At 47.6% G+C, this 19,915-nt stretch overlaps 1 protein-coding gene across 1 annotated transcript in view; it reads left to right on the forward strand.

The window, feature by feature from the left end:
• Positions 1–256: 256 nt before the first annotated feature.
• LOC138580555 (protein-glutamine gamma-glutamyltransferase 5-like) overlaps positions 257–19,915 on the forward strand; it is a 148,269-nt gene continuing 128,610 nt past the window's right edge. Inside the window, exons 1-3 of the mRNA XM_069651187.1 lie at positions 257–503; positions 4,069–4,254; positions 5,001–5,243. Of these exons, the coding sequence (XP_069507288.1) occupies positions 494–503; positions 4,069–4,254; positions 5,001–5,243 (439 nt within the window). The 5' untranslated portion in view covers positions 257–493. The remainder of the gene's footprint in view (positions 504–4,068; positions 4,255–5,000; positions 5,244–19,915) is intronic.

Raw genomic sequence — 19,915 nt, forward strand, 5'->3', positions numbered from 1 at the left:
GGAGGCCTCTCAGACCACCCCTGTTTTGAATTAAACAATTCTAGCATCCGCATCCTATTGCACAAATTAAATAAACACACGTATTTTTTCATGCAGTGTGCTGCTTTGCCCTTACAACGCGTATGCACCGACCAGTCCTCAAAGGAAATATTTTAAGATAACCCAGAAATTAGGCATGTCTGCAAGTGCAGATAAGCGCGCCTTGGAAAGTAAACTGCCCTTGTCGCCCCACCCAGCTGCCCCTTGTTCCCGCCCGCCGCGAAACAATTTTGAAAATTGTCAGAAAAACAGCAGACCAACAGAAGAAGCGGCCAAGACGTTTCCTTTTATTTATGAACACGAAGGGAGAATCAACAAGTGTTTACAGATGACGAGAGGAAGAGACGAGCAGTGACGACGTTTATAAAGTCTGGGGTGGAAGAGCTGACGGACCGAAAAAGGCTTTATACCTTCCCGAGCCGAGAAGGAAGAGGAGCAGACGCAGAGGGCAGACATGGGGCAAGGTGAGGTCACACAAGCATGCGGGATATGGCGGAGTGAGCACAAGCCACAGAAGAAGCGGCCATGTGCAAGCAGGGGCGCGGGACAGCCTGATTAATGGGACTGTTTTGTTAGGCGGGGTCTGTAGGGCGCACCTCTGCCGTTTGCACGAGCTTTCCAAGGCTGGCACCTGAAACAAACAGCACGGGTTGGGCCTCAAGTGGAAATTGTTTCAATTATATTATGTTATTTTGTGTAATTCTAATTGTGGCCTGTGTTTTATTGTGTAGTTGTAATGTCACGTTTTACAAAGCCCCGTTGCCTTTGCCGCAGTAAATAGATAAACTGCTGCCCAGTTACAAATGGTTTATACTGGGATCCAGATGTTGCGTAGCATACCTTATTTTCCTGGGTCTTGCTGTTGTGTGGCTTTTTCCCTTTACTTGTCCACCTAGTGGTTTATATGAGTTGTTGGATGGATATTGGCACAGCCGATAGGGGTGGGTGTGGGGGAGAGGGCAGGAGATACTTTGTTGACCTTTCTACCTCATCCAAAGGAAATAGAGTTTGTCATGATCATGCCATTATGTCTTTACAACCGTGGAAGCGGAGGAGCTATGGTTGCAAGCCTTTGTAGCGGGCTCATGACAGTGGTTGAAGCTCTCCGGCCAGGGATGTAAAATCATATTAACTGGCCCCATGTTGAAACTGAAGTCAATTGGAATGTCCTACATAGCAGTTCAGTAGATGTCCAAAAAGCGATAACTGGATCCAGTACAAAACATGTCTATCAAGGCAAGAGGAATTTCCATTAGGGGATTGAAAAGGAGTGTGGGATCCCCTCTACTGAGAACGAACATGGTTCAAAAACCCTGTTCTATGGAATTCCTTCCACTCAGGAGGGTCTGCAACCAGGTTTTAGCTCATTGCACCCTTCACAGAGGAGAAATATCTATTTGCATATCAGTCTTTGTCCCACCCAAAAGGGCAGTCCAGCACCAAAATGCTAGACAAATCTCCTCTGAACAAGAGTGCCATCAGTAGCCCCAGACACGTGTTTCGGCCTTGTTGGGCCTCCTCAGTGAGGTGAAGCTGAGCCTCTCTAAGGCACAGTGAGCAACGGGTCCATGTCTGGATTACCCTTGGTTACTTAGGGTGAAACTCCAATTTTTACAAAATTAAAAAGGAGTGTGGGAACCCCTCTACTGAGAACGAACATGGGTCAAATACCACGTTCTATGGGATTTTCTTCCACTCATGAGGGTCTACAACCATGTGATGGAAGAAATTGCATAAAACAGGGTACTTGACCCATGTTCATTCTCAGTAGAGGGGCTCCCACACTCATTTTAAATTTCTATTATGGGAATTGATGTTTAGAGCATGATTTGTGATCTTCAAGGATTCTTGTGTTGGAAATAAAAAAGGATGCAGAGATACCTTTGTTTTGTCTGCTGTAGTCTGGGGCTCAAGAATACATCCACCCTCCATTATGTTTGCTATCCATTTATTCTGCATCAAACTCTGAACAGTGCAAGCTTTAACTAAGATCCTACAAAGATAGTGAGAAAAATGTAAACTGTGCTGATTGATGTACATTCGCATTGTTGTCTTACTGAGAAAGAAGAAAAGCTAAGCTAGCTTGTTCTCTGGGTTGCAACCCACTCACGCTGAGCTTGTGCGGTTTTAGCTCTGTGCGCCTTACCACAGTAGAATTAACACCCATGCTCGATTGATGCCTATTCGCAATAGAGAACTTCTCACAGGTAATGCTAAAAACTTCTCAGACACAATTGTGAGATCTCTTTTGGAGCACTCTCCCACCCATGCGTCTCCCTTTACCTGTTTCACTCTGGGTTAATCTCTGAATAGCCAAGAGACCCTGAGTCTCCTAAGCTTCTGCACACATCCGCTCTCATGCCAGGCTACATTTTCAGCAGAGCCCATCCACCCGTTGCTGAGTCCTTCAAGCAACCGGTGGAGCATTCCTAATAAATGCACAGAGCCTAGTAATTCAAATAGGAAAAACAAATGTCACAGCATATGTTAATACAACTAAATAGGTGCCAAGAACGTCAATTTAAAGAATGTATCACCCACCCACAGCAGTTTAAGCTTCTCTCAAACACCCAGCGCAGGCGCAGGATGTGCCACAGCAAAACATGTGTCCAGATCCTTGAGTGAGTGATTGGACTGACTAGTTGTAGCGTGTTGGAATGCATCACTGAGGTAATGGAATTGGAAGATGGGGAGCAACACAGCAGAATGCAAGTCTACGGGATTTTAAGTATTGCTTCCTGAGCTGTGAAATGACTCGCAACCCGATCCCTCTTTGGAATACAACTATTTGAGCAGCTCCCATGTGCCCTCACCCATTCCAGATTTGCCTTCTTGAAGCATAGGTTTCCACTCTGTGCCACGGGTTTGGGGGCATCAAAGTGTAACTGTACCTAGGCCAGAAAGCACTCTTTACACTGGCCCTGTTTGGAAGCGTTGTGTAAGTACAGTCTCATTGTCCATGAAATGTTGGATGATCTAGGCCAGGACTAATCCTTAAGCCTCTGCAGTGGGCTTCAGCAGACCTTCCTATTCAATGCTTGTCCTACTCATGTGGGAAACAACCAAGTTAACAGCCATATTAATACTCACTCAACCAGTAGCTGCCATTAAAGATCGACAACATGCAGGAAAAGGTGCAGCCAGTGTCCTCTACCACCCACCATTTCTGGCAGCTGTTTCCGTCTAGGTATCAGATGTATCCTTTCTCCTTGTAATGTAATGTGATCTTGCATAGCACTCAGAGCCATTTTGCCAATGTGTTTTGTCTGAAACTATTGGTAATTTAGATGTACTGAGCCCTGCTGCTGATACCGTTTTTGCATGTCAGTAACCTATTGCTCCATACTTAGATAAACTGACTCATTTCTGAACCATCCATGACATCATGCTGTTAAGATAGCTCAGCAAATTAAGTACTCGCTTTAGTCGTCTGTGTGGACCGTAAAGTTACAGGTTTGACTCTTACTGAATTAACACTTTACCCATCCGAGGTTGATACATTGATAAACATTAAATTGGGTACATGTAATACCTAGTATTTCAGCACATAAAAGCAGGTGGAATCAGGCTTAATGCGCTATATAAAATGGGATATTTAAACATTTTGTCGTTCCCATAAATTACCCAGGCACATATGAGCCCTGAGCCAGAGTCCAGGTTGGGTTTCCAATTTATGTCTGAATGTTCTTATCACCTAAGACAATTATGCCTTTTTGACAGGGTATTCACACCAGTCAGGTTTCAGAGACAGACAAGAAAGATTATAAAGGTTTACCCCGTACACTGCAGCAGGGGCGTTGCTGGGGAGGGGCTAAGGGGGCTATAGCCCCTGGTCTTTTGGTTGTAGCCCCGATAGAATCTCAGGAGCTACAGCCAAAAGGCTAGCTAGCCCCCAGTCCCAACAGTTCCGACGTCAGCATAGCCCCGGGTCTTTTCCAGACCTAGCAACTCCCCTGCACTGCAGTGATGTCCTTGGGCCTCTGCACCCACTTTTTAGACTCCATGTTGACACGTCCTATCTTTCTACAGCCTTGCAGGTAGTAAAGTGTGATTTTAACGCACAAAGGAATAATGAGGAGCATCGCACCAGCGAGATCAGCACGGGGACCCTCATTGTGAGGAGAGGACAGCAGTTCACCATCATCGTGCACTTCAGGAAAGAAATCAAAAAGTACTTGAAGAATCTAAAAAAACTCTCCCTCGTTGCACAGACAGGTAATCTCTCATGCACGCTTACATCTTCAGGAGCTCATTGCCTTACTATGATCACAAAATCATTTGGTATCCTGTAGGTAACAGTTTGTGCACAGTCAACGTTTCGTATGAATTGTGCGTCCAAATGAAAAATCATAAAATGAGTTGATCCACCCTGTAGCAAACTGGGGAGGATTTTCCAGTGAATTTTCAATTGAATTGCAAATTGTTTCTTCACACATCAACTTGTTTTTCGAACAAAATGTTATTCTTTTTAATCAAGAATCTATTTTTCTTTTGCTAAAAATGTTCTCTTAATGAATCAGTCTGTTTAAAAGAATTGCATATGTATGAGTCAATTCGTTTTTGCAACAATTCGTTTTTTTACATTTTAAATGAAGTGCGTTTTAGCCTATTTCTGCAGGTGAACATTTAAAGTGAAATACTGGTGATTCAAAATGTGCAAGCAATTTTAATTTTGGCCCAAAATCTATCAAGACTGCTTTTGGGAAAATCAACCGCACCTATCCTCTGTCATTTATTTAAATCTCAGCGGGGTGGTGTAGCTTCTAAGATCGGTGCCGGGAGTATCAATCAGTTTAGCACTAGTAGCACCTGTTCTATGCATTGATATAAAACAGCACATTCTGTAGTTGCAGGTGCTTTATTAAAAACGAAGATGATATTATAAGATCACTGATAAAAGAACAAACAAGACTCCTAACCACTTGCGATTAACTCAACTATTTTGTTCCCATCAAACACAGGGCTGAAATCTATCAATTTAAATGGGCCAGAACATGAATTTGCAATTACGAATCTCAGAGACAAAAAATCTTGGAGTGCAGCTGTTGAACAAAGGGACATGCAGTCATGGACAGTCTCTGTCACCACACCTGCCAATGCCGCCATTGGGCAGTACTCCCTGCGCTTGAAGGTATCCACTACACTTCATACATCGGTCCACAAGCTGGGGGACTTCGTCCTTCTGTTTAACCCCTGGTGCCCAGGTAATATGTTATGAATTATTTCTGTAATGCTCTGTACATGCACTCTACACAACGGAGGGCTTAGTTGGGGTGGCAAGCCAGAAAGAAACATGGAGCTCTGTAAAGATCTCCAACCAATTAATTATTGAAGACAGCACCCCCTGCTGGAAGGTGAATAACGTAGAGTGGCAGAAAGTGGTCATAACGTGCACACATTTACAGAAGCCTCTACCACAGATCTGTCATGCCAGGTATAGGGAGGAGAGGGTGATGTGAATGAGCTGGAAGTATGCACCAAGCTGCCCCATCACCCACAAAGACCAACATGTCTGAGTTTTCCTGTGTACCTGTGCAGAGTGGATGTGGCCTAGCATTTTGAGATTAAACTGCCCCATTTGGGGTAAGAGGCAAGACTCTCATCTGCATATAGTTAGTTGCTTCTGTGATGGCAAAGACTAGAGAAGAACGATGGAATGGAGTGATGCCCGGCAGAATTACCTGTGGTTAAGAGGTATTGGCGCAAGCATTTCAGTTAAGCTCAACCATTCGAGAATCGTTTATCAATAACCTGTCAGTTTCATTACATACAGAAACTACTCCACACAATCTATAAAGCATCCTGTATTGGGAGTGTGAGATTTCATGAGTTTAGCGCACCACCATTCAGGAATTGCAAGATCTACCAATATGGGCTGTCAGCAGGACCCATTAAGCTCAGGTCTGAGAGTACCAACATTCAGGGGCCGTGGGGGCCACCATTGTTGTCTGTGACCCCCACCATTCGAGGCTGGAACACCACTAGTCATAGAACACAATGCCAATCCCCTTCTGAGAAATTAACATTTTATCCACGGAAATAAATCTGCAAAGTAGATCACTTCTATGTTAACTGAAGTCTAGATAGTGTACATAAAGCAACGACTTGGACAATATACAGTCTCACCTACAAGCTAAACGATAGCAACCACACATATGTTCTATTTGAAAACATGACACTTCCATGATGTTGGAACCAGCTAGCTCCAAAATAAAGTATTTCTAGATGAGTTTAAGGTGATGAGTAACAAAATTGAACCATCCCAGGCCTGTTGTGAGGCGCTTGCTTTATAATTTAGTTCGAACATGATGAATATCCACTGGAGATACAACAGCGGTTGTCCCATTTAAAGGTCATACATGAGAGAGAGACATCTGTTTCCCCAGACATTATTCCATCTCACAACATGCTCAGTGCTTTCAGTCCATTCACTCCAGCTCTAGAAATCCCTGTATGAAAGGGAAGAAAAGGCTCTGCTTCGCCAAAGGACCGTCTGCTGGTGAAATGCTAGAATAATCTTACGCTGGCTCCCAAGTTCTCATAAACCATTCAGATTCACATCCTATCCTCCCTTTAATTGTCCACTGATTTGAATAATGCTCTGATAACTCATGTGGCTGAGCCGGACGATCCTTGAAACTAGCCCCCACTTTTTAAGCCCTGGGAGTTGGTGGTGATTCAATGATTCAACAGTTTTCATGGGATTCATGGAAAAGTCTGATCTAGTTGATCCACTCAAGGTGGGATTTTGACCACACTGCAAAACTGATACCATGGTAGCAACTGAGTTTAATGATTTGAGATTGTTGTTCCCCTGAAGCCTCCCATGAAGTTCGCGGCAGAACGCTGTATTTTTGCAGCATATTTCAGCTGCCTTAATGCTAGCTGCACATTGGCCTGTACCCAGCCAGATTCACCTTCTTGCCACGTTTGAGGCATAAATCGGAAACCAGCCTCCATTAAGCACCACGAGTTGTGCTACTCAAACCGCATGCACAATGAGAAGTGCATCCTCCTCCATTTTGGCCTGACTGCGCCCTGGTTGGCCCTCCTGGTGCTCTTGTGCACCAATCACGAGCTGGCAGGCGAGTTCGGGCCGGCCCACCTCAACGAAGGCACACATCGACAAAGGCTCTCACAGTGCCTGTCCCGAGCCTGTCACTTGCCGTCAGGCCGTCGGCCAGAACCCCTGCTCACACCAATCCACATGCACGGCTAAGGTAATCACTACAACCACCTGTGACACTATTGCATTATCACTCCAACCCTGTTACTACTAGTGAATATGCACACGCCCAACAACTAATGCAGTACACCTGGTCCCTAAGCGCCCAGTCGCCAAATGTACTTCTGATTCCATGTACTGCATCCTCCCGGATTCATTTAACTCTGTTGCTCACTCCCTAATATATTAATGGACCAGCACCGAGCTGCCTTAACAACGCTGCCTAATGACTATACTACTTGCGCCCCTTACTTTTGTACCTGACTGCTTCCATAGGTATCACGTTACTATCCACCCCAAATATGTTATCCCATATCAAAGCGCCCACTCATTGTATCCATCACGTTTCACCCACCTTGCATCTCAGCCCTACTGTGCCTTTCTGAATGTAGCATTGATCGCTGCACATTTGATCTGTGTAATGCCTCTTGGTCACTTTTAGACCACATTTGAATTGTGTTGTGCCTTATGGTCGCTTTTCAGACCACATTTGAATTGTGCTGTGCCTTATGGTCGCTTTTCAGACCACATTTGAATTGTGTTGTGCCTTATGGTCGCTTTCAGACCACATTTGAATTGTATTGTACCTTATAGTCGCTCACTCCTGCCACCTCTGGCTAGGTCCACTCTACCTGACGGTGTCCTCCTCCTCACACAGCCCCGCCCAGCATACAATTATGCCCACAGTGTCCTGCAAGCCCACCGCTGCCACCACCACGCTGCTCACACTCCTCGCAACACTCACTGCTCTACAACTCCATACTCCTACACATCCCCACATGCCCACGACACTAAGACCACTCCCCTACCCCATGCATCCCGCTACCCCAGATACCACACTAACCATGCCACCTCACACACCCTGTGTCGCAATTATGCATAGACGAGAAAGGCTTAGAGCTCGCACACAAACCACAGAACTTAGCACACAACCCCTTCCCACAGAACACAGAAACTATAGACTGAGCCCCCGCACCACCTCCAAACGCTACTCCCGCATGGGACACCCACTCTCCCACAGTCCACCTCGCCACATCTCACAATACCACCACACTCAACATATCAGCTACAACCACCACTCACACTCCCACAAACAAACCACACACACCGCACATCAAATGTGCCCTCCTCAATGACTGATCACTCCCAGCTCATGCATCTGATATTCATGACCTCATAATCAACAATAACATAGACCTATTTGCCATCACTGAAACATGGTTACATGAAGCATCACGCCCTGCCGTTGGTCTTGCACTACCACCTGTCTTCACCATACTCAGACAAGACAGGCCAAATCGAATAGGAGGCGGAGTAGCCTTCATCTACAAGGAAAACCTCCAGCTCTGACCTGTCAGTCACCCCTCGACCAACAACTCTGACCTCTTATCGACCAAACTCACACTGTCACCCAACAGCACCATTAACATCCACCTACTATACCGCCCCCCAGGCAACACCCCAGACTCCCAGGATAACATAATTCACATCCTCAGCAATAACATCAAAAGCTCCACCAAAACCCTTCTACTAGGGGTCCACAATCTCGGATTCAACGATACTAAAGACAAATCTGCAGCCACTCTTACCAAGGAACTTATCGACCTGGGCTTCACCCAAAAAGTAGAAAGTCCTACTCACGCCAAAGGCCACATCCTTGATTGGATTGCAGACCATAACTGCCTCTCCACTATCATCTCTAACTTCTCATTGCCCTGGACTGACCACAACTGCATCGAGTTCTCTATTCCCATCACCAAAAACCACAAAACTCTGACCCCTGCTAGCGCTGCACAAGTTAGAAGATCAAAAAAACCCACAGAGGATAACCTGCGTCCTTACCTCAATACCCCCGAGCTAGCTCCCCCATTCGCTAATGATCCCAATGTTCTAGCAGACATCAACAAAGATGTCATCACCAAAGCTATCAATGAAATAGCACCACTCGAATGGAAAAAAGAAAAGAAATCTCTACACGCCAACTCTTGGTTTACTGAAGATCTGCAATCTATGCGATCTGACAAAAGAGCAGCACTAAAAAATTGGCAATCTGACCCCTGCACTAGCACCAAAAACAATTTCAATCTAATCTCCCACCAATACAAGATAGCTATCACCAAGGCAAAAGCCAACGCTTTCAACACCCGAATCTCTAATGCCAAATCACACCCTAAAGAGATTTTCACCATTTTTAATGAGCTTATCCCCCCCCAATACACCAGACAAAATAATCAAAGATGAAGCCTGGTGTACCAGCATTCAAGCTGCCATGCTACATAAAATTGACCTCCTCCAAAAGAAAATCAAAGACCACTGCAAAGCACTTCCTCAACAGACAGAAACCAAACCCACCAACACCCCACCCACCTCGTCCAAGCCCACCATACCTGACTTCTTCTTCAGAGACGTCACTGTATCACAAATCATCAACCTACTGAAAAATCTCAAATCTTCCCCATGTAAAGGCGATATTTGCCCACCTAAACTCGTCAAAGACTGTGCAGACTGCTTTGCGCCGCTCTTCACGGCATTCATCAATGCGTCCTTTAAAACCGGCATCATCCCAGCTAACCTCAAAGAGGCCTGGGTCCGGCCTCTCCTAAAAAAAACCTACTCTCGACCCCTTACAACCAAATAACTACAGACCAATAACCACAGTGCCATTCCTCCTGAAATTACTGGACAAAGCCGCACATTGCCAAATCCAACAATTCCTGGAAACCCACTACATCCTCGGGACTAGGCAATCAGGCTTCCGAATGGTACAGAAACAGCCCTGGTGGATCTGAAGAGCCAGATCACCCAAATTATGGACACAGGCAAGCCTGCTCTTCTGCTCCTTTTAGATCTCTCAGCTGCTTTTGATCTGGTTGATCACAAGACTCTCACTTCACACCTCACACACTCAGCCAACTTCTCTACAGAGTCAGCTCTCTGGATCACCTCCTTCCTAGAGGGAAGAGCCATGTAAGTCTTCTCGGATATCGCCAACGCCACCCCTACGACAATCCACTGCGGGGTCCCTCAAGGATCATGCACTGCACCCACACTCTACAACTTATTCACCAAGCCCCTCTTTGACAAACTCGACTCTTACAGCATTACATACACGAACTACGCAGACGACACACAAGTACTTCTACCTCTATCAGGATCATACAATGAAGACGCTATGGCTCTCCACACAATCTACTCCACTATCAAGGCATGGATGGCAGTTAATGGCCTCTGCCTCAATGGAGACAAGACTGAAATCATGATATTAGGTCAACAGAACACCCTAGACAAACTTGACAAACTGTACGCTAACTTCTCCATTGACAACTCCATCATCCCCGTATCCACTACCGTAAAGACTCTGGGAGTATACCTTGACTCCTCACTATCTATGACTAGACAAGTCAGCGCAATCACTTCCTCATCTGCGCACACCAACAAACTCATAAACGCCATCAAGCCCTACCTCTCCAAACCCAACTGCCTCTCTATAGCGAGAGCAACCATTGGAGCCAAACTGGACTACTGTAATGCACTCTTAGCAGGCACATCAGCCAAAAACCTAAACAGACTACAAGTCACGCAAAACAATGCTCTTCGGGCCGCTCTCAGTATCCCAAGAAGAGAGCATATCACCCATGTCAGGCCCTCAGCCCAATGGCTCCCGGTCAAAGAGCGGATCACTCTCAAAATCCTCACACTTACACACAAATGCCTCTCTCTCCGCCCCGTCCTATCAATCAGAAACCATCTTCAAACCATCCTCCTCCCGTCCCACCAGGACTCAATACACCAACCTACTCTGCATCCCACGCATCAAAAAAGCCAAAGCCGGAGGTCTAAGCTTCCCCTACATCGCAGCCAAGACCTGCAACGCTCTTCCTGCAGACATTAGAGCGGAAAACTCACTCTCTGTTTTTCACAGGAAACTGAAAACCTCATTCATTGCAAAATAATAGGAAACCTTCAGGAATCCTTGTAAATATACTGCTCTGCTAATGTGTACATGTCTATTGTAAATATTGTAATTGTATGTAAATATTGCATCCTATGTAACTAAGACATTGTCTGTAACAAGCGCCACGATGCCCACGGGCTGACATGCGCTCTACAAATCTGAATAAATAAATAAATAAGTGAGTGTCATCCACCATAAAACCTAAGCCATGGGATTTCAGGAGCTAGGTGTACTTTGGCAAGCACTGCAATCCTCACAGATGGAAATGAAAGCATCTCTCACCATTCCACTACTGTCCAATCAATTTAATTTATAGACTACCCCATAGGTCAGGTCCATTACCTCTGAATTTTAATGTGTATGTCCGTCCATGCGTCAGTCATATTTGATATTACAGAGTGCAATTTGTCAACTATGTTGATGATGCAAAGATCATCCTGTAGTAAAGAAAACTCTGTCTGGCAAGAACCCATGTTGTGTATAGACTGGATGATAGCCATGCAGGGCTGGAGGATGTGCAATAATTATTTAAAGCTAAATCCAACAAAGATTGAAATCCTTCTGGTAGAGGACTAACTCAATGAGAAACTTGGGCCTCCCTCAGTTGGTCCTCACCCAATACGTGAAAAAATGGTAAATAATCCATTTGATCAAGGCTGAGCTTTCGCTAATTCAACATGTAGCCAGCATGGTAAAGCTTGGGGTTTTCATCTGAAACCTATGCTATCTATATGTTCCACAGTTGCATATATAGGGCATGGCATTAGGGGCAAGGCCCACCTTCATTGCCTTAGGGCACAGACTACCTTTCTGCTCTCACATCTGGTCAAAGTTGTTCTGGACAGCTGATGATGCTGCATATTGGTTTGTTTGAGTCACACAAATGAAAATGAGTTAGACATTTTGTGAAACTGCACTGCAAATGTTATGAACATTATAACTCTACAAAGTTGCATGCCTAAGTGAAAAAATAAGTACAAGCATGTGACTTTATTACACAAGCTTTTCAGTATTGAAAGTAGTATTACCCATCTGAAAGGATCTTAAGTTGTCCCATGATTGGTGAGAAATAATCAACCAGTGTTGGCTATTAGGCTCACATCATATTACATTCTGGTACTTGTAGGACTATACATTTTACATGTGCTCACATTGCCAGAAGTTACTAAACATAATTTTATAGCTCTCTTTCAGCACAAGAATGTTAATGAATCAGTTTGAAGATAAAAAAAAGGGCATTTAGCATTTTTAAAATCAACAGTTATTATGTAAGCAGATTACTGTTGCGCAGAAGGTAAACTGTTTGTCTATGTAGGTAGTGTGACGAATTGTGGGATTCTGTTACTTCTCCCCAGAGGGGAGCCTGTCCTTGTGATCCCACTATGCAATATCCTCCCTAGAGGTAGAGGCAAGCGGCACCTCACCAGGAGAGACTCCCACTCTGGGGACAAGGGCTCCCGTTCGAAAGAGAAACTCCCTAAGCAACATATTCCTAACCCGTCTTCAAAAACAACCAGTGAAAGAAAACATGAAAAACATACTTAATTTTTGTATTGTCAACCAAACACTCCAATTGTAACTATGAAGAGGCACTTTTATGTTACTGAGATGAAGAAAACCAATTGAAGAATAGGGAGTGGAAATAAAACTGAAAAGAAGGACTTTGACACTACGCCGGGGAAGTCCCACAGCAGTATCATAAAACTTTGAGGCGGAGAACTTGGTGAGATGAAAACCTACAAGTTTCAAATCAGCTGGGAGGGAGAGGCTGAGAAAAACTTGGACGCACAGCATCTGATGGTGGACAGAAGTCGGAGTGCAGCTTCTAGCGTGTGTCACTGGAGGAGCAATGAGACCGAGAGACTGAGCTAGATGCAAGGCACCCTGAGACAGAGCGAGTAAGAAGTGGTGGCATGAATGTATCATGGTGGACCTGGCAGTCCCCAAATGACGCTGATACCATTTTCAGAAGGGCATTGCGAGCGAGCGGCATGGAGGAAGAACGAAGGAACGAGATGCCAACCTGACCTCTGAGGAAGAGGGTCCTGGCGTACTAGAAACCCTGGTGACGCTACCCCTGAGCGATACAGGTAACAAGGAGAACGGGAGACCTGGGAGGGGGGCGCAAGATAACTACTGGTACGCACTTACATGTCCCAGTCGAGACAAAGTGTCTCGAACATATGAGGAAGGTGAAAATCCTTATTGGAACACACATAGACGTTCCAGTCGAGATAAACTCTCAAGTGTACCTGAAGAGGGTGAGAATCATCACTAGAACTTTCATACTCGTCCCAGTCAAAACCAAGTGCAAAGAGTACACGAGGAGAGTGGGCACCATTACTGTAATGCTCATACTCGTCCCAGTCAAGATAAAGTTGCAAGAGTCAATGTAGAGTGAAAAATCCCCCCCACCGCCACCCTCACCCCCATCCGATAACACATCACTCATCCATCCCTTCGGGCCCCTCTCCTATTCTCAGGCTCTCAATCTAGGGAGACCACAACTGGCGAGACCAGCCAATCGTGCTGGACCTAGAAAATAAACGACATTTAAGATGAACTCCATCTGAGTTTTTTTTTTCCAATGTAACATTTTATTGGCATTTATAAACAACAGAGGCTTCATTATTCTTTGTGACATGCTTTTGAGTGAAACATAATAAACAAGAAAAAGAAAACATGCCTCAACTGAGGTAAAAAGAACAAAAAGACAAACTGAAAGGGGGGAAAAGAATGGGGGTGAGTTCCGGGGTGGTCTGGGGGAGGGGTCGCATCAGTTTCAGACCGAAGTTACAGGGTATGGGTGCTGTGGTTGCGATAGGGTAGGCAGCCATGTGCGCCAGTCCAGGGGGCCGCTAGGATGTTAGTCCATTTTAGTTAGCCAGCAGAGCGCTGGATGTTGTCTGGCCACTCCCGGGAATCTTTCCACAAAGTCCAGGAATGGGCCCCAGGTGCTGTGGAACTTGTTTTGGTTGCCCAGGTGGGTGGCAGTAATTTTCTCTGCTGCGACGATGTCCCAGCATTTGACCCACCACACAGGGATTGCTGGGCCTTCCTGAAGTTTCCACAGCTTGGCGATTTAAATCTTGGCTGCACTCAGTAGGTGTGTGCAGAGGTCCGCAAGGTTGCCGGTCATCGGGAACTGTCCTTCTCCCGTGTCTCCCTGTAGGATAATCCCGGGGTCCCACGGTATTGATAGGCCTGTGATGTGTCGGATTTGCTCCAGGACCTCCCTCCAGAACTTCTCTGCCTTCGGGCATTCCCAGAGGAGGTGGAACAACGTTCCTGTGTCTGTGCAGCCCCTCCAACAGTGTGGGGGTAGCAGTGTTGCATTTGTGAAGGATTTCTGGTGTCATGTACCACCTGTAACAGACCTTAATGGCTCCCTCTTTGTTTATTACGCATTTATAGGTCTTGTAGGTTCTTCTCCAGATGCGCTCCCAGCTGGTCCTGTCTAGTTCTCGGCCTAGGTCTCTCTCCCACCGTGTCATGCAGGGCTCCTTAGAGTCGGGGTCTGCCCTGTCCAGCAGCCTGTACAGGGTGGAAATCTTCCCCCTGGGTGGGGTTGTCATTAGCGTGAGCTCCAGTGCTGTCAGTTCTCTGTGCCCATGTATTCTCATTGAGTCATTTGACAACCAATGACGGAGCTGGGTGTAGTGAAATCTCTCAGTTTCCGGTACCTGGAATTTTCTCTTGCAATCCTCGAAGGTGAGTAGAGAGTCTCCTTCGTAGAAGTCCGCTACGCGCTGCAGGTTCTCCCGCCTTCCACTTAGAAAAAACGTTCTGCCCTTGGCCTGGGGTGAAGTCTGGGTTCTCCCAGATCGGAGAGAGTGGACCCACTGTGCTCCTGCAGTTCCACCTCCTTGCTGCCTGTTTCCAGCTGCTTACTGTGTTCCTGGTGGTCGAGAGGGGCCCGGCGTTAGGGGGATTTTTGGGCCGTGTGATGTGTGGGAGGGATCCCAGTGGGTATTGGCTCCAGTCCTCCTCCAGCTTTTGCCAGCAGGCTTGTTGATGCCAGGTTGCCAAATCAATGCCGCCGAGAGCTGGGCGGCTAGGCAGTACCTTTCAACCTCAGGGACTCCCAGACCTCTGGACCCGGGACTCCTAAGTAAGACTTTCCTGGTTACTCGAGGCTTCTTGCCCCCCCAAACAAATGTTAGCATATTTGCTTTCAGTTTCTGTTTGGCTTGTTTGGGTATTGCTACCGGGAGAGCTTGGCAGTGGTAGAGCAGTCTAGGGACCAAGTTAATCTTGAGTGCTGCCATTCTTCCTAGCCAGGATATTTCCTGATTTTACCAGCGGGCCATATCCGACTGTAGGTCCTTCAGCAGGGGCAGGAGGTTTAGTTTGTAGGTGCGTTCTGCTAGCTTCGGTAGGCGGACGCCTAGGTGATTTAAGTGGGATCTGGCCCATGGGATTGGGAGGCAGGCTGCTATAGAGTCTTGGAATGTTGATGCCCAGTGCTGTGGACTTTGTGGGGTTGATTGAGAACCCTGATGCTGACTTGAAGCTGCTTAGCTCCTCCCATAGCGCAGTGAGGGATGTGCTTTGCTGCGTAAGTGTTAGCAGTACATCGTCGGTGTATAGGGCCGCTTTGTAGGTATCGTCCTTGAATTTGAGGCCCAGGATTGCCGGGTTCTGCCGGATTCTGGAGGCGCACGGCTCCATTGACAGGGCGAAGACAAGAGGCGACAAGGGGCAGCCTTGGCATGTGCCTCTAGTGATTTCGATTCTTGGGGATCTGGCGCCGTTGATCTTCAGGGTCGTGGTGGGGTGCTGATAGTTAGCCATCGTCCATTTCAAGAATTTTGGGCCAATTCCATAGTGACACAGTGTCTCCCTCATATAGCCCCAGTCCAGCATGTCGAACGCCTTGTGTGCGTCGAGCGAGGCCACCACTAGCTCTTCTCCAGTTCTATTGGCTGTCTCAATGATGTTTAAGGTGAGCCTGATGTTGTCTGCGGTGTTGCGCCTGGGAATGAAACCCGTTTGGTTCGGGTGAATGAGGTCTGGGAGGAGCCCGGCGAGCCTGCGTGCCTGTAACTTCGAGATTTTGGAGTCTATATTCAGTAGAGCGATTGGGTGGAATGACGCGCAGAGTTCTAGGTTTGCTCCTGGTTTTGGAATCAAAACTGTGACCGAATCCTCCATGGAGGGGGTGGTGGAGCCAGTTTCGAGGAAGGAGTTGAAAAGTGAAGCTATGTAGGGGGCCAGGATGTGGTTGTATTTCTTGTAAAATGGCGCGGGCAGCCCGTCTGAGCCAGGAGCCGTGTGTTTCATGGAGCGGAACACTTCAGACACCTCCTCCGAGGATATAGGATCTTCCAGGGTGTCCATCTGTGGGTGCGGGGTGGCCTTGGGATCGTGCTCAGGTAGGCGGCGTGTGCTGTCTCTTCCGTAGGGTTCCCTGACATTACCTTCCTATGGTGCTCGGTCATGATGGTCATCTTTTCGGCCTCAGAGCAGCGTGGGGTCCCGCCTTGGTCCCGTAGGACTGCAATGTTGTTCCTGGTGTGTATTTTCTTGAGCTTATGTGTGAGTAGGCGGTTGGCTTTGTTGCAGTTCAGGTAATAGTACTGCTTAGTGTATGTCAACACTCGGGCTGTACGGTCTGCCAGGTGCATTTCCAGGGCTACTTTAGCTTTGCCTATCTCGTTCCATGACCTTGTTGCTTGGCGTCGTTTGTGGTTTGCCTCTTTCTGTGCAGCCTCTGGTTCCAGTTCTTCTGATTTTAGCTGGTGCTGGTGCCTTTGTGCCTTTGTGCTGCTGAACAGTTCATGGCGACCCCTCGGATCACTGGCTTCATGGCATCCCACACCATAGCCTCTGTAGGCCCTTTTACCACGTTCTCTGTGAAGTAGTTAGTGAGGGCTTCCGACAACTCCGGCTGTCTGCAATGTCAGTGAGGAGATAGTCCAGCAGCTTCCAGGCTCTGTGTCGCGGTGTTGGTAAGCCTTCTGTCTGGAGCTGTGCTATGACTGGGGGCGTGGTCGGAGATCACTCTCAGGCTGATGTGGATGTTCACGATGCTTCGGAACAGCGAGCTTGAGATGAGTAGAAGGTCTATCCTGGAGAGACCCCTGTGGACATGCGAAAAGAAAGTGTAGTTGCGAGTCTTGTCGTTCGCCAGCCTCCATGCGTCGATTGTCTCCATCTCGCTTAGGAATTCCGCGAACCCCAGTGCCTTCGTGAAGTCTGTTCCAGTGGGCGGCAAGGTCTTGTTGATGGTTGGGTCCAGGGTGATGTTGAAGTCCCCTCCAATCAGTAGTTTGCCTTCGGCAAAGGACGATATGACTGGGAGGATCCTATGTAGGAAGCGCGCCTGGTCTTTGTTTGGCCAGTTAATTGCTATGATGGTTATTGGGAGCTCGAACAGTAGGCCTTTAATCATTAGGAACACGCCCTCGGGGTCCCGTTTGACCGTGACCTTTGTCAGTGCCGCTGATTGACTGAGCAGGACTGCCACCCCTCCCCTCTTCTGGCCAGAGGATGCAAAGTATCTTTTAGGGAACCTTTGGTATTTGACTCTCTGTTCGTCCGTGGCTAGGAGATGGGTTTCTTGTAGAAAGACTACATCTGCCTCCAGCTGGGTAAGGTGGTGTTCCATGGACTTCAGTATCCTGGGGGAGTTGAGGCCCTGGACATTCCAGGTGATCAGGGTCAGGTTCTTAATTGATGACCCCATTTCGGTGTGGGCAGTTTGCAGCTAGTGGGCACCATCATCCTCTGCTTATTGTCGGCCTGTGCGGGCGGCTGCCAGGTGAGCTGGGACCTGTGTTGGGGGTTTGTCCCCCCTCGGTGGCCACCCCTCTATTCCCCCCATTAAAACAACACTTGGTCAACTGGACCAGCCCTATTACGTGGCGGTGAAAGCTGTATGTGAGGTTGAAGTGTTGTTTTATTTAAAGAATTCGGTGCGTGTCCAGTGTTAGTAGCTGGCGTCTGGTTTTTGGCAATGCTTGTCGGTTCCGGGGGAACCTGGCTGTCGGTGTCATCCCACCTTAGCCGTCGTTGCTTGGGCGCTTGCTCTTGAGTGGGGGGTCCTCTGATTCTTTGACGATGCCTCTCCACCCGGGACCAGGACCGGTTAGAATTCTGCCGGTCTTCTTGGTCTGAGGGCGCTTCCTCTTTGTTGGTTTCTCCCCCTGCTGCCGGGTTCAATAGTTTTTCGGCCTCATGTAGTTTGCGTATGTGGCAGATGCTCCCATTCCAGGGGAAAATCAGGGCTGTGGGGAAGCCCCAATGGTATGATACACCCTTTTCCCTCAGCCATTCCGTCACCGGTTTTAGTGCTTTCCTTTTCAGGAGTGTGGTGACGGTGAGATCTTGGTAAAGGGAGATTGAGGCGTCCCTGAACTGTATTCGTGGGGAGCTCCTAGCCTCCCGCATGATCTCCTCCTTGACCTTGAAGTAGTGTACTCTTGCCAGGACTTCTGGCGGGGCCAAGATGTTGGATTTAACTGTAGTTCTGTGGACCCTGTCAAGCACCAGGGGGGAGTGGTCCGGCAGGGTGATTATGAAGCGGAAAAGATCTCTCACATGATGCTCGAGGTCCGCCTCTGGAATGGATGTGGGGATCCCTCTCAGGCGAATGTTGTTGCGGCGGGAGCGGTTCTCTGAGTCCTCCTGCTTGAGTTCGAGTGCTTTGCAGCGGGCTTCAAGTGCGCTCAGCGTGTCTGCCCTCTTCTCAATTTCGTAGCTGTGCTCGCACAGGGTGGTTTTCCGCCTCCATTGTTCTTGTCTCTAGTTGTCACGCTCACGTGGTCTCCACGGGGGCGTGCTCGTGTGCGTAGGGTGATGTCTGTCCTGATGCTGCTCAGCTTGGCTGGAGATGCTAGCTTGCGTCTCCCCTTAGTCCTTGCTTCAGGAGATGTTCGCCTGCAAGTCAAAACAAGATATTAACTACTGAAGGGAGCTGGTCAGTGGTTTCACCTCCTTCCGATCTTTCCTTCTCTTCTTTTGGCTCACCTCGGTTTTTTAATGGGCAAGCTCTCCGTCCTGCACACTCTGGCAGGGGCGCGGTTCACAGTCTTTCCTGGATCGAGTTACGTCACTGATCCGAAGGAGGTTGCTGAAGTAGAAGGCCTGGGAGTAAGCAGGTAAGTCTCTATTCCAATAACTCCTTGGAATAACTGCCTTTAAGTCTTTCTGTTCAAGATAACTAATGTCCGTTATTGTCTTACAGGTGCGGCGTTTAAGCAACCTTTGGATGATGGATGACTCTCCTGACAATGATGCTCAGGATTCCTGGCGGTAAGTATAGCACTGTGCTGGGCGCGCGAATGTTCGCCTCTTTAGCTTTCCTTTGCTACGTGCGACTAACCTGCTTGTCTTTTTCTGTTCAGCAGGTACGGCGCGATTGCAGGAAGAAGAATGGAAGATCCGTGTGGCGGTGTCGAGCTGCAGCGCGCTGCTGAGTGACGTACTGCCCGATGAAGTTCCTGGAGCGGGCCGATCCGGTGAGTAGCTACCCGAGAGGGTACTTCTCGTTCTGTTCTGCAGATGCGGCGGTCCGTGGGAAAGCAGGAGATGATATCTGGATGTACTGCAGGTAAGGCCTTCGATGCTTAAATAACTCCTGTAATTCTCTGTTCGCAGGTGCCGATGGATGGAAGACTCTGGACGGGCGTGGCACAAGGAATCAAGAGCTGATCTGACACGGTGAGTGTTACGCTGCAGGAGTGCAGAATAAC

The sequence above is a fragment of the Ambystoma mexicanum genome, chromosome 3p (genome assembly GCF_040938575.1).
Source record: "Ambystoma mexicanum isolate Mex_15411 chromosome 3p, UKY_AmexF1_1, whole genome shotgun sequence".
NCBI lineage: Eukaryota > Metazoa > Chordata > Amphibia > Caudata > Ambystomatidae > Ambystoma > Ambystoma mexicanum.